The sequence below is a fragment of the Alternaria triticimaculans genome, assembly GCF_023758025.1.
Source record: "Alternaria triticimaculans strain BMP 0046 chromosome Unknown scaffold_13, whole genome shotgun sequence".
Lineage (NCBI taxonomy): Eukaryota > Fungi > Ascomycota > Dothideomycetes > Pleosporales > Pleosporaceae > Alternaria > Alternaria triticimaculans.
The window spans coordinates 156548-170989 of NW_026055970.1; the positions used below are offsets into that span (position 1 = coordinate 156548).

At 53.5% G+C, this 14442-nt stretch overlaps 5 protein-coding genes across 5 annotated transcripts; 1 reads left to right on the forward strand and 4 right to left on the reverse strand.

Moving 5' to 3' along the window:
* Nucleotides 1-760: 760 nt before the first annotated feature.
* J4E78_007943 (uncharacterized protein) lies at nt 761-2408 on the reverse strand (the record flags this gene model as incomplete). Its single annotated transcript, XM_049368546.1, has 4 exons — nt 761-793; nt 844-1438; nt 1486-2235; nt 2281-2408. 4 exons carry the CDS (start codon nt 2406-2408, stop codon nt 761-763), a joined length of 1506 nt encoding a protein of 501 aa, XP_049219511.1.
* A 590-nt stretch (nt 2409-2998) lies between these two features.
* On the forward strand, nt 2999-3880 carry J4E78_007944 (uncharacterized protein; the record flags this gene model as incomplete). Its single annotated transcript, XM_049368547.1, has 1 exon — nt 2999-3880. One exon carries the CDS (start codon nt 2999-3001, stop codon nt 3878-3880), a length of 882 nt encoding a protein of 293 aa, XP_049219512.1.
* Nucleotides 3881-4030: 150 nt separating this feature from the next.
* J4E78_007945 (uncharacterized protein) lies at nt 4031-5289 on the reverse strand (the record flags this gene model as incomplete). The annotated part of the gene is made up of 2 exons (XM_049368548.1): nt 4031-4919; nt 5141-5289. The coding sequence occupies 2 exons, from the start codon at nt 5287-5289 to the stop codon at nt 4031-4033; spliced, it is 1038 nt and encodes a 345-aa protein (XP_049219513.1).
* A 443-nt stretch (nt 5290-5732) lies between these two features.
* J4E78_007946 (uncharacterized protein) lies at nt 5733-7263 on the reverse strand (the record flags this gene model as incomplete). Its single annotated transcript, XM_049368549.1, has 4 exons — nt 5733-6066; nt 6136-6543; nt 6596-6924; nt 6979-7263. 4 exons carry the CDS (start codon nt 7261-7263, stop codon nt 5733-5735), a joined length of 1356 nt encoding a protein of 451 aa, XP_049219514.1.
* Nucleotides 7264-9310: 2047 nt separating this feature from the next.
* J4E78_007947 (uncharacterized protein) lies at nt 9311-12325 on the reverse strand (the record flags this gene model as incomplete). The annotated part of the gene is made up of 1 exon (XM_049368550.1): nt 9311-12325. One exon carries the CDS (start codon nt 12323-12325, stop codon nt 9311-9313), a length of 3015 nt encoding a protein of 1004 aa, XP_049219515.1.
* Nucleotides 12326-14442: the final 2117 nt, after the last annotated feature.

Below are 14442 nucleotides of genomic sequence, written 5' to 3' on the forward strand. Positions count from 1 at the left end.
AGAGCGCCGCAGACGGTAGCGAAGTTGGAGACGAAAGGCTGCCAAGCCAAGGACAAGCCAACAAGGATGACGACTGGGCACACAAAGCGAACCGCCGCCTCTTCTCGGTATATCCGACCACGCCCTGGACCGACACATCAGACACCACGGATGCCGGCATGGCCAGTTGACACGCACCACGGCTGACAGTCAGGCGCCCACGATCCATGGGTGTCACTTGCAAATCACGCATCACGTTTTACAAAACCACTCCCACTGACCCCACGAACGGCATCACCGTGGGCCCACTGCCAGCAGTTCGCCCAAGCTATGGGAATAAACGAAGCTGCTGCAGTTACAACGCTCCTCGGACCCCACCGCTCCGCCACTCACGTTCGAGAGCTTACGCAAGCATTCTTGTTCCGCCGTGCGGCGCAGATACACAGTTGCCCATGCGCCCAAGGCCACTGCAGAAATCCCGCTGTTGCGACATTTATTCTCCTGCTGCCCAAGGGGTAATTGAGCGCGTGCTGCACGACGTCACACGTGTCATTCAAGTAAAAGCCTCATCCATGATGCTTTACACCGACATTTGCATTCTGAATTGAACATGAAGTAGTCTTCTCCACCTTCTCATCACGTCAACTGTCCAAGCCGTGGCGCCAAGAGCGGATATCTTGGGTGCACATGTGACCAGACTGGTGTATGCAAGACGCCACATGCATCGCCGCAGTCTCCAGTGTTATCAATATCACCTTGACATCGCATCCATGCGAGTCCGCTACAGCTTGTTCCCTAGGTTGACATGGATAGCCTATTTATATGTTAGCTCGACCTGCATGAGAGTTTGCTAGCGTAACGTACCTTCTTGTTGGTGTATGCCTCGAGACCAGCCTCGCCCAGCTCTCTGCCAATACCAGACTGTTTCACACCCCCGAATGGAATACGGATATCGGAATCGTTGCTCGAGTTGATCCAGACCATGCCCGCTTCAATACGTCTGGCAACGCGATGAGCCTTGGTGATGTTCTCGGTGAAGACGGCTGCACCGAGACCGTATGTTGTGTCATTGGCACGGTTGATCGCCTCCTCCTCCTCCTTGAACGAGCTGATGACGACGAAAGGACCAAATACTTCCTCGCGGTAGATCTTCATGTTGTCTTTGACGTTGGTGAAGATGGTAGGTGAGACGAAGAAGCCCTTGCCGCCAGCATTCTTGTACGCTTCTCCACCCGCGATGAGAGTGGCGCCCTCCGACTTGCCAGACTCGATGTATGACAAGACGCGGTCGAACTGCGTCTTGGTGACCTGCGGTCCCTGGAATGTGTCGTCCTTGAAGGGATCGCCGACCACAGAGGTGGTCTTTACGTGCTCCTTGAACGCCTCGACAAACTTGTCGTAGATGCCTTCCTGCACTAGAATTCTCGATGTCGCCGTGCAAACTTGACCCTGGTTGTACCTACATGGTGTGAGCTCAATTAGGAGAATAATGTAGATACGACTTACATGATGCCAACGTGACTCCATTTGACTGCTTGATCAAGGTCTGCGTCGTCAAAGACTACTAGAGGTGATTTACCACCTGTCTCAAGGGTGATATTCTTCATGTTGACAGCTGCCATCTTCATGATCTCCTTTCCTGTGGCTGTAGATCCTGTGAATGCAATCTTATCGACGTCGAGATGTTGGGCCAGCGCTGCACCAGCCTTCCTTCCCTCGCCGTTGATGAAGTTGATGACACCAGGGGGGAAGCCAGCCTCCTTGACCAAGTTTCCGAGGTACAGGATGGAGAGGGGTGTTTGTTCAGCTGCCTTCAAGACTACCGTGTTACCAGTGCAAAGAGCAGGTCCTAGCTTCCAGGCCGCCATCGCAAGAGGGAAATTCCATGGAATGATCTGACCACACACACCAAGAGGCTCACGGACCGTGTAAGCCAGCTTGAGGGGCGAGGTATCAATGACAGTACCGTGGATCTTGTTGGCATATCCTGCGTAGTACTTGATAGTGCCAACAACCTCACCCAAGTCGTCGTTCAGCGAGACAGAGTAAGGCTTGCCGTTGTCCCATGTCTCGATGGTGGCTAGTGTTTCCTTGTGTTCTTCGATCAATTGGGCAAACTTGTAGAGTAGGTCAGCTCGGGCATTGGTGTCCATGTCTCGCCAGTCTGGGTTCTTGAACGCTTTCCGCGCTGCTGCTACGGCATCGTCCACATCTTCGGGTCCAGCGGCATAGACGGAGACGATCTCGCTCTCATCACTGTACCATGTTAGTCATAGTTACTAATCAAGACAGCAAGCGTACCTCGGGTTGATCGAAATGATAGTCTCGCCCGACTTTGACTTGACGAATTCATTGTTGATGAAGAGACCTCTCGGCTGCTGGTACTTGCGGCCATTCGGCGCAGTAAGCTCAACAAAGAGGTCAGACATGTTGGTTTGAGTACTGTAGTGTCTCCACAAGGGACGGTAACAACTTCTAGGAGCTCTGCGTATGGAAGTTTGAAAGGGAACAGATGGTTTGGAGCGAAGTGAAGCGCGTGTGAGGGCGGAGTAGAGACAGGACATCTCCCTGGCCGGCGAGGAGACAGCTAGCTATCTATAGGCTGCAGACATGTAGGACGCTGATGACGACCCGCGGGACAGCCGTAGCTTCCCTTGATAGTGTGGACCCCGCCATCGATGCCCGTACCTAGCTTATCCGCATGCAACTGCCTCTTTCAGACGCCCGTCGTCCCAGTATCGGCCGCTCTCATCAACTTTATCAACCACGGCTATGGATGCGACACGTCCCCGAGGTCCACGGGCTGAACAGACGCGTGCCGTCATGTGAGTAGGCGAGGCGGGCTGGGCAGTCGTCGCGCGACGCGTCGGCGTCCAGAGTCGGCAACAGCCCTGTCGCTACCCCACCACCATCACGAGAAACTCGCGCGCGCATCCAACAACTTTCTTATTCCCGATCCTGCGCAAACCAAGACTCCCCACCGACTACACACCGGCCGCAATCCAACGTTTGTCACACAATGTCGCGAGGCAGCACCACAAAGATACAAACCCACTTACTCAGACTGCCGCAGACTCTCGCCGCGCTCCCTCTCGCCCTCGCAGACCCCACCGTAGACATGGTGGAAGAAGCGACGCTGCCCGTTACCCCCGAAGCCGAACGCCCCGATGCCTCGATAGACGTTGCGCACTCGCTCGAATACTGGAATAATGTCTCGCCAGACGTCAATGGCATGCTGGGCGGGTTTCCCCAAACTTCGCGCATCGATCTGCAGGGTTCTTCAAATTTCCTCACAAAATTGCGCCGGGGCAAGGCGCAGGGTTCTAAAGAGCCGCTGCCGCCTCTGGAGCGTGTGGCGGACTGTGGTGCGGGCATCGGACGTATAACGAAAGGCTTGCTGTTGGGCGTCAGTAAACAAGTGGATATAGTAGAGCCAGTGCAGAAGTTCACAGATGAGCTGGTACAAAGTCTGGGGAACGGCGAGTATGCCGGAGACGGAGACGCAAAGTCTGGCAAGGGCCAAGTGGGAGAAGTCATCAACCTGGGGCTGCAAGACTGGATACCAGAGCCGGGCGCATACGATGTGATCTGGAACCAATGGTGTGTGGGACACTTGACAGACGCCCAATTCGTTGTCTACATGCGTAGGTGTGGCGAAGGCTTGAAGAAGGCAGAGGGCGATGCGACAAGCCGGAGCTGGATTGTAGTCAAGGAGAACATGTCTACGGATATCCACCACAAGGACATCTACGACGATGAAGACTCGAGCGTCACGCGGTCAGATAAGACGTTCAGGGCTCTGTTCCAGGAAGCCGGACTGAAGATCGTGGCGACGGAGCAACAAAGAGGGATGCCGAAGGAGTTGTTCCCGGTCAGGATGTATGCGCTCAGACCTGAGTAGGCGTATGGACAGTCCTTCTGTTAGTGGGCTAGGGTGTCAGGCGCAGGAATCATGATACCCCAGGCGTCTTTATTAGAATGAACGCTATTACCATGCTTACACTCATCTCAACCCTATGGTATCAAAACTGCCGTACCCCCCATCGTGCCTCTACACCTCACCAATCTCTGCAAACTTATGCGCAAACCCAAGCGAAAGCACCGGTACCCCATCCACAGGTTCATGTACCGGCAACTTCCCCACCGTAACCTTCTTCTTCACCACCTTCGGTTTCGCAGCATCCTTCTCTTCCGTTTCCGGTCCCCCAGACGTGTCCATGACATCTTCAAATTCCTCTTCCTCCTCTTCTTCATCCTCGTCCCCTTCCTCACCATCTTCCTCGCCGTCATCCGCACCCTGCGCGCCAGGATCCGGGTAACTAGCCGGATACTTCTGTCTGAGATACTTGATGTCGAAAACCTCTTGATGCGCATGTTTCCAGAGATCCACAATCTCATCCGCGGAAAGCACGTTTTTTACGCGGGTAGTAGGGATGGCTTCAGAGTCTAATCGTTCCGACTCAGGTACAGCGTCTTCGTCGTCTTCCTCTTCTGTAGCAGTAGTGGTGTCTGGCTTCCGCGGTGCGATGCCCCATTCTTCGGGCACAAAACACCATTCCGATGCTTTTCGGATTCGCTCTTCGACCCAGCTTTCCTCCATGGGCTCTAGCCTCTTTCGCAGCAATGTGCCTGCCATTCCTGCTGCCATACCGCCTCCGGCATTCATCGGGAAGGAAGGGTTGGGGAATGGGTGGAGTGCCTCGAATTTCGCTGTGTTGGTCGGTAGGGCTTGTATGCTGGTCATTCTCCGTCGCACGTCGCGCTCAACGAGAACTGCATTGCCGGCGGCATCGACCATGGGGTTGCCGGCGGCATCTTTCGACGGGATATGGTGTTTTTGGGTGACGAGCTTGGATTGATGCCGGTAGCCGCCGTTTATGAGCAGATGGATGGAGTTGAGGTAGGATGTTACTGTCCTGGTTGTTTGTTGGATTTGTGGCCTAGCATCTCGTCAGCACGTGTCGCGCTCGGTACGGTGATAGTCCAAGTCCTGCACTTCAAGGCTGGCTTGAGAAAGACATAATAAACGGAGATATCTTATTGCGCGTAGCAAACAAATGAGACGTGAAACGTTCAACCCAGACGACGCGTACGCGAGGCCAAGCTGTATAACAAACACACCCGCATCCCAACGCGAACTCACTACCAGCCGCTCACTTACCAATCTACAACCTCGCCTCGACTCATCTTATACTGCATCTCGGCCTGCAACCGCTCCATACCCTTGATCATCGGCATCAACTGACTGCGCAGCTGATCCAACAACCTGATGTCCTCCCGATCGGGCGCACCCTGGAAGTTTTGATTCATCTTTGCTTATGCTTTCCCGCTCTTTTGCCTGCGTTCCAACTCTTTTCCAGTAATGACAGACTGAATTCGTGGGACTGCAGGGTGCCTGTTGGAGAATAGGGAAGGCTAATGTGAAGATGTGGAGGTGCTTGAAGATGGGTGGAGTGATTGGTTGATGGATGGGGTTTTAGCACGACACGCTTGTGTGTATTAGGCTTAGTGTACTTGGCGCCCAAAGAAGCTTGGGGAAGGGACCTCGGGAGTGACTTCAAATCCTTTCCACGTACTGCATTGATGCACTAGGTTTCAATTCGTCTCAACCAGATGGAAGAGGAGCTACATAATGCTACTGGCAACAGGTGAGATGCTGGAAAGAAACCAGACTACTTCGCAAACAAAGCACCCAGCGCTCCGACCATCCCTCTATTACACCCGTCCATAGCCTCAAATCTCGCGTCAACTCATCAGACCTTCTCTCCAACAAGTGCAACAACACTAGCGAAACCCGCTTCAGGCTTAGGCGTTACAGTCAGCTTCCCCTCATCGGCGTACCAGGTAGCCGTGTGGGTAATGTCACTCTCCTCGTCCGCGTCCCTGTTGACGGCAACGGGGATACCAAAAAGGCGAATGCTCCCGCCGCTTCCAACGTGGCTGGAAAACTCGGTGATCGCGTCGCCAGAGAATTCGACTTCGAAGGCGAGGTTTGAGACGGCGACGAACTTCACCACGCGAGCCAGACCCTTGACTTCGTCTGGGGCGTCACTCTTGAGTTTGTAGGTAGAGCTGCCGCGGATGTCCCTGTGTCTTGAGTAAGCAATTGTCTGGGTAATATGTTGAGAGGGATGGAGGGAAGGAATGTGCACGTACCACCTTCCCGACTGAACGTCAATCGCGCGGAATTGACCGTCCCAAGACATGGTGATTGTAGTGTGGAGTTGATCTCCGTCGGTGAGCACGGGCCCCTCCTCCGATTGACCGTTGTTGATATCCAGAGAGAGCCAAGGTACATAGTGATCACCGCCTCCATTCGTGTGGTTGAAGCTATTCTCATCAACGCTGTTTCCTGTGTTGAAGTCGAAAGACACTTCACTGCGCGACTTGTTGGCATCGCCCCGATTCCTCAACCAATCCAGCACCTGCTCAAGGTAGTTCGCAGCAGAGTAGAATGGAACATGGTAGTCGGCATTGGGTGGTGCCACGGCTTTGTTGGCAGTGATCTGCTGTAGTATGGCGTCGGCATCCGAGGCACCAAGGGTGGTGACGGGCATGTTGAAGCTGAATCAGCTGTCAGCTCTTGGGCCATTGTCATGAACACTATTTAGCTTACCCTGGGTAAGGCTGAGGGGTATCAATGGCCGTTCGGATACCCCGTTTGTGTTGTATGTACGGTCCTGCACTGCCGCCATAGGCATGCATTGTTGCCATGTCGGTTGCACTTACCGCCATGTTGTAGTTCGCCGCCATTGCATGGAGTTGTGGTTGATTCTGCACGCTCCAGGAGGTCCAGGTCTCACCGGGAGCAGCGTAGTCGCTCTTGTACTTCTCCCATTGTGTTCTGGCCTTTCTTGTGGCATCATCCAACGCATTTCTTGCTGCATCTTGGTTCATGATTGCTGCTTGCAAGTTTTGCATTTGGGCGGAACTTGGATTACCGCCCTAATTTTGCCAATCAGCATTGTTTCCTTCTTTGTGGGTGATGGTATTGCTTACCAGATCAACGTGGTCCATGTACTTCAGAAGCGCACGGGAGAATGACTTCTTCTCAGACGGGTCGTAGAATAGGTTGTCGGTGTGCAATTGACTGTCGCAAATCTCGTACAGCCCCCGGTTGGTGTACGTTGGATCAATCAGATTGGGAGGTCCAGCAAGTGGTGCACGTTGAGACTCAGTGCTGAAGAAGCAGGCAGCATTATTGTCAACATCATCTCCAAGTTGATTTCGGATGGCATCGCAGTAAGCAAGCCAGAATGACTTGTTGACGTCGTTTGAAGACATTTTTGGTGGGTAGATTGAGAAAAGTTGAAGAAATATAGTATGCAGTGCAATTTATGGTGCAGTGCAGAAGTGCTCTCGGATGTATTGTTGTATTATCACGGGAAAGATGATGCTTTATGTAGCAATAAGCCTCTTGGAAACAGCGAACCCAGAACAGTAATGTGCTACCAACACTTCGCCGAGTCGCCGTAACAGTGGTCCGTTCGGTGCGAATTCCATCGCAGATCAAGACAAAGAGTCAGGAAGCCAGCTGAAGGCGCTGCCACGATCCTGTCTGTCGGCCCCATTTATGTGGGAAGTGGAGAATCACACTGCGTAAGTGCACCTGAGTAGCGAAGGTAGAACGTCGAAGTTCGAGGTACTGGTTGAACAAGCTGAGGTCAATCTCACCATCGCTGTGTAGCTCAAGCGATTGGTCGAATTGTAAACTTAAACTTGAGGCATTCGGCATATGTACGGAACTCATTGGCGATGGCGCGGCGGAACTGGAACTAAGCCAAGCCTGAAGGAGGCAGTATCTCGTAGCCCTTGTCATAGACGCATGTGCTTGCATCTGCAGATGATGTCAGACCACGAATTGGAGAACGATTCTGAGGGTAATTCGAGTCATGGCGGATGCGAAGATGTCGGCAGATCTCCCCGATGTGGATAGAAACCTTGGGAGGAAGAAGCAACCATAAGCGAAGGGACAGCGCAGCTGCTGGAGTGTTGTTCGGACTGACCGGCACTAGTGAATCAGTCCGATGTTGGGGAAGTCTGCATCTGTATCGTTTTGACGTGGAATCATGTTCTCTTGTTGTGACCTAGACATCCCCGGCGGTCTAGCAGTTCATACCTAGGTAGCTGCGGCTGGAGCAGGTTTGCGGTGCTTCGAATCGCACTGCTCGAATGGTAACCGCTATTCACCCTATCGCTTATGAACCTCTCAAAGATGGATACGGGAACATGGCCAGCGTATACGTGCGATCTGATCAGCGTGGCCTGGTAATCTGGCCTAGCTGAACATTGCGCGTTTGCTGCACGATGTCACCTTCTGACAGAACGTGGCAGTCTGCTCTAGTCGATCTCTCTGCGGGTGAGGCGGAACCAGCCTGCTTGCTGCCGTGCGGATCATCCGCTGGTCGCAGGTGTGGATGTGATCAGCGGAGTGCGGGTACTAGCTCACCCGCTAGTGCATCAACAACCCCAAAACACCTTCAGGGCTCCTTCTGTAAGCGACACCATTGTCCGAGAATGGACAGCATTGACCAAGAGCTTTCGGGTAAGTGCATTTCAGCACGTCACAATGCTGCAGACGAAGATCAACATTACCCCTCCTCTAATTGAGAACGTGGGCTGCATTCCTTCACTGCATACGTCCTATGCAGTGTGATTCCCCGGGATTCGGGGATCAGGGGTTTTGGGAAGGACTAGGTCTTCGTATAACTGCGATCACTATTACTGGAGATCCCATAGGTAGTGTGTAAATCTTTGTACCTGTTAATCCTAGCGATGAGTGCGCAGAGTTGAGAAGTGTATATCATTCTTTATTGTAATCCTCAGCACTGAGCTCACACCATTGCAGGCAGCGTCGACGTAGTCACCGGTAGTTACATATGAGTCGCAGAGCTTGGATAGTGTTCATTCTTCGTATTGATCAGCGACCGTGATTTCATATCTACATAGCGCTTCATATCATATCGACATCCCTGGGTATTATTTCCACCAAACCACCCTTCACTTTCAATTCCTCCCGAACGTTGTCCAATGCCAGCATGTACCAACCCAGTCGAAGAAGATATTACATAGATGTGTGCGTGTCGTTGTCGTGATGATGCGTCCAGGCTTGCGCCGTTCTTTGTAGTTGTTGTTGTAATGCTAAGCCGCCATTTTGCTATGCAAGCTGAGTGAAAGAAGAACAGAACGAGGGTATAAGGGAAAGTCAAACGCTTGAACGCAGCAGAACGCCAGTGAAACCCATAAATACAAGAAACTCATTATGAGTAGTAGTGAAGGAAATAGCCACCAGGACTGTGAGAGCGCAGCTCGGAAGAATTGAAGATGATGTTCAGACGCTGACGGTTCGTCGGACGCCTACCTCGGGCTTCTTCGCGTAGCCGATGAGGAGTTTGAAGCTAGTACCGCGCTTCTCGCACTCGTTGATGAGGCTTTGGTCGCGCCAGATACTGGTCTCAAGGAGGTTGCCGGAAGTAGCGGCACCAGGTTGGCCGGCCTCAGGTAGAACGAGCGACTCGTAACAACGTGAGTACCACCATCGACCTACGCGCGCCACCATATCGGTGATGCCATGGTCGTTTGACTCGGAGGATGAGGTGGCGTTGAGCAAATCGGAGAAGGATACTTCAGGCTTGGGTCCTTTTGGTGCAGGCATGTTGTTTGTCTTGCTAGAGGAGCTGGCTGTGCTGCCCTTCCTCTTCGTGATGTTCTGCTTGACGTCATCGAGGTTGGGTAGCTTGCCGGCAACCGGAACGCCGACAACGCAGCGATTGCACTCGACAAAACCCTTACGCCCGATGCCAGCCATGACTTCGTCGCTGATGTTGCGAAGCGAAATGCTTTCATCTGCTACTTGCATCCTCATCTTGAGCCCACGGACAGCGCGACGAGCACGGTTGCCCATGTTGACTAGGTCCATGTCAAGAACTGAAAACTCAAGGTAACCACCAGGTCTAAGGACGCGCTTGGCTTCAGACAGGATGAAGCGGTGTTCGGATGAGGGAAGTGCAGTGGGGAAGCGAAGTACGACGCAGGCGAAGAAGTGCATGGGAAATGGGAAGGCCTTGCCGAGAGAGGGGTGGTAGATGTGACGGTGGTTGCTGAGTGTTGACAATGGCTCAGAAGCGCCCTCGGTTGATGCAGTGGGTGATGGATCGGGGCCCATATCGTAGACAGTCGCTTCAGGGTATGTGAGTGCGCAGTAGTAAGACCAGTCTTTGCCAAGACCATCGATGACAAGTACGCGATCCTCGCTCGGGTCTTTCAATTCAAAGTGCACGGGGCTGAACAAGACGCGTCCGAACGAGAGCCACTTGCTTGTCATAAGAGCGCCAAAGCGAAGGTTTGCCATCGACAAGAGCCCGTCCGCCTGGCTTTCTGCAATGTCCATCATACGCGTGTCGCGGTAATGGGTTGTACTGGCACTGTCGCGATCTTTGCTGGACCTTGAAGCAATGGTGGCTTTGGACTGTCGAGCACTCTGCGACAACGAGGCTGGGAGACTGGAGCGAGTTGAACGCTTTGTAGCAGTCCCAGCCGACAGCTGAGGACTGGAAGGTAAGCTCAGTCTGCCAGTAACAGGGTCAATGACGCTAATCTTGCGCTCGCCGTAGTCAGAGATGAACTCCGAAAAAGAGATCGACGAAGTAGGTGACTGTGTGGAGTGCAAAACAGCAAGTAGACGAGAGCGACGAAGATGAAGTGAGGGGTTCGCAACTTCATCGTTGTCTGATCCTGAAATGTTGCGCGGTGCTTTGGGTCTCAAAGGCATTGGCTCGAGAGAAGGGTGACTGCGAAGGCTGTTGTTGTCTTCCTTCGTGCGAGAGGTGACAGGCGAGAGCACCTGATCGATCAGGTCGTCATACTCGTTCCAAAGTTCATCGTCTGAGAGCGGCGCGCTAGGACTCGGTACGACAGCGGTACCAGCAGCAGGTGCAAAGCTCCAGATACCTGAGCTACTTGAGTAGGATACCTCAGAGTCTTTACGAGGTGGGAACTTGAAGAACTCGCTGCGACGGTTGGCCTCATCTTCCATAGGGCTAATAGTGGCGATAGCCGATCCGTGGGTCAGGGCAGTCAGGCCGTGGAGAATGGGATATGGCTCCACCGGACCAGCAGTTGCGACAACAGATCCAATGGAATCGAAAGACGTTCGTGGAGGAGCTGCTGGACGAGGTTGGTTCGACACAAAAGGACGAGAGAATGAACGTGAAGACGGGCGAGGTGCCTGACGACGACTAGAGACGACCTGAGGGATACGACCAACTTGCGCCAAGCGACTTGGTCGAGGGGGTGGGCTCGTAGGCGGCGGACCAGGCGATGGAAGATTCTGAGGAAGAACAAATTCTTCTTGTGCAGGTGCATCGTGAACTGACTCTTGCTCGGGCATGGGCATGGGCATGTGAGAGGGAACTGCTACATCCAGCGGCGGCGCAGAGCCTTCGTCGCGCATCGGCGAAGGTTCATGAAACGGTGATGAAGGTCGAGAGAGGTCCGTAACAGGAGTCAGGTCACCCAGCGAGTAACGCTCAGAGTTGCGAGAAACCGATCGAACATTCGTGTCGATACTCAATTTGCTTTGTTGCTGTTCTGGCTGTTGCTGTTGTGGTTCAGAGCGCAGAAAGACCTTGGGCGAAGCCGAGCGGGGTGCTGCCAGGGTAGATGGCAACACTGGTTTAGGCGGGAGCAGCATGGACTGCATTCGCTCTTTCCTTCCTGGTTCGTCGTCGGAGAGGGCGCTCTCAGTCCCTTCATCGACCTCCTGCATCAACTGCTCAATGTCGTCCAATTCAAGCCCGGACTGGTCCATCAACGCGTAGTGTGCGACGGAGCGAGAAACAGTTGCTTGGTTGGAAGGGCTGGCGGTAGGAGCAGCTGGTGTTGGGGCGCGTGGTCCGGCATGGGCACGTTGAAAGAAGTTCCATCTTTTTGAAGGCTTCGGCGCCTCCTTCTCGGCCTTGCCTTTCTTGGACGACTTCAACCAAGAGCCCTCTTTGATATCAGCGGCTGTCTCGCTTATTGAGTTCTTGCGGATCTTCCCAGTGATCCGGCTGTTCGATCCTGACGGTGCGCTAGGGCCCTGTGCGCTTTGTAGAGCTCGTGACGTCCGTTTCGAGGCCATGGATGGTAGGAAGGATCTCTTGGTATCGTCATCACTCTCGGAAGGTCTTCGCAATCCCATAGTCATCTTCTTCATCGGGGATCCATTGCGTGAACTGTCCGGCATAGCAGAAGGCAGCAATGTTGGTCGGTTCTTCTCAAGGGCTGATTGAGATGTGTTGCTCACTGTCTTGTTCAGTTCCAATCCATGACCAACTGAGACGTCTAGACTGCTAGTGGAGTGCATTGGTTCGGGGCTTCGAGACAGCTCCGAGCTAGTGCCGGTACCTCTGATGACGACAGGAGCGAGGCGATTGAGGAAGAAGTCGTCCATCTCGCCGCTGGTCGTGCTAGTCATGCTGCTCTTGCGAGTTGAGGGGGTTTTGTCCAGGCTCTCAGAAGTAGTCCCGGCGCTGGCGGATCGGCCAATGCTGTTTGTACTGACTGAGCTTCCACTTCGACCTCTCACTGCGTATCTTCCATAGCCTTCGTGACCGGTGCCTGCAGCTGGCCCTCTTCTGTGAAGCTTGCTCTCAGATTTCGCTGTTGGGGTAGGCTCAGTCTTGGTACGACGCGTGAAGAACCCAAATCTAGAGGTTTTACTTGGGCTTGGAGCGGGCGCTGGTGCTGGTGCTGGTCCGGTGCTGGTCCGTCGTGGCTTTCGATCTTGCTGAACGTCGGGTGTCGGTCCACGAACTGGGGCTCTGGTAGCTGCTGGCAATGTTGAAGAAGGATTGGGCGAGGGATTTCGGGAAGAAGGTTTGGCTGGAATGCTAATTTTAGATCTTCCAGCAGTAAGTCCATTCCTAGATTCCGATGAAGCGGTTCTTTTGTGCTGAGATGGGAAGTTGAGCATATTGCTCTGGATGATTGGGGATGGGCCACGGAGCCCCGATAATTCTGGTGTACCATCTCTGCTGGGTCTTGACGGCCGCCTTGATGTTGGCATTGACGCGGGCGACTGATCGGCGAGATGAGCGAACTCCGGGGGCGCCTGCATGCGAGGTCGTTCTTCTGCTCTTGGAATCACATCAGACGTCCGAGGACTCTGTGGCAGAGTAGCGAGACCGTTAGGTGACTGGACGTCCTTGTGTTTCGCGCTATCAGTAACAACGGTGGATGCTGCTGATGATGATGAGGTGGAAGACTCTCTGACGGTGGAGAGTGTGTGGGGATGACGAGTGCTGACTTCGTCCGGAGTCTTGTGTCGGGTGACTGGCGGTCTGCTCTGCAGAGGGCTTGCCTGCCGTGTTCGATTCGAGGCTCTCGATAGCGTTGTACCGGGAGAGTAAGACGACATCGACGTAGGAGTTGATGAGACACTGAAAGGTCCAGGGGAATCCGTGTAGCGAGACGAAGGCGTCGCTGAGAGTGCATACTGCGGTGTTGGGAGAGGAAGTATGTCTGTAGGGCCGATCTCATAGTCGTAGAGTGGGTTACTGTAGGAATCGACCTGAGCCTCTGAACGAGCGAAGATGTTGGATGATGGCGGTATCGAAATGCCCAGAACTGTCTCAGAGAAAGGATCCTTGTATCCTCCGGGTATTCCCTCCATTAATTGCCTATCATCTTGGGATGAAATTGAGCCGTCTCTTATCCGCGTAACCTGCCTGCCAGTTGCAGACCCAACACTTGTTTGTTTCCTTCTGAGCACATTCGAACGAGGACTCTCGATGGTTGAGGCAGAAGAGCCTGAGGCGAGCGAGGGTGTACGTATGCTTGGAGGAACTTCAAGCTTTGGTAACCGGGAAGTCGATGTTTGTTGTGAGGGTTTCGAGTTTGCGATACTCGGGTGTTGAGGGAACATAGGCGTAGACCGGCTGGTCTTCCTTTGACGCGAGCTAAGTGCTTGTGCGGGACCTTGTTGACTCGTCGAGACTTTGGCGTTCACTTCTTCGTCCTTTGAAGGCCTCCTCTTTTGCAGTTTAGATTGGCCTGGGTTGGGTAGTTGTGAGGTGGTTGTGGTAGGGGTGACAGATCGTTGAGGCAACCGAGTAGTTGGCGCCCGGTCCTCTGTCCTCCTTGGGGGAGGGTAGTGTGACTTATAGGAAGCCATTTCGGGTAACCTTGTGTAGCCCGGGTAGATGTGCAACGGGACCCTGTGTACGCCGAGAGATTCATGAAAGCATGTGCTTATCCACCTATGAGACCCTTGAAATCGAAGGCTTTGACGTGGGGTAACCTGACAGTCGAAGGTTTGGGACCGTCAGCAGTTTCAGCTCGGGAAGCCGTGATGTACGAGCGGCTGATGGCGGGAAGGCTAGAGTAACGGGACGGAGGTGGCGATTCGGAAATATTACAAAGACGTGAGTTTGCAAGTCCATGAATATAAGTCATCCAGCCACAAGGTACATGCAGTCCTAC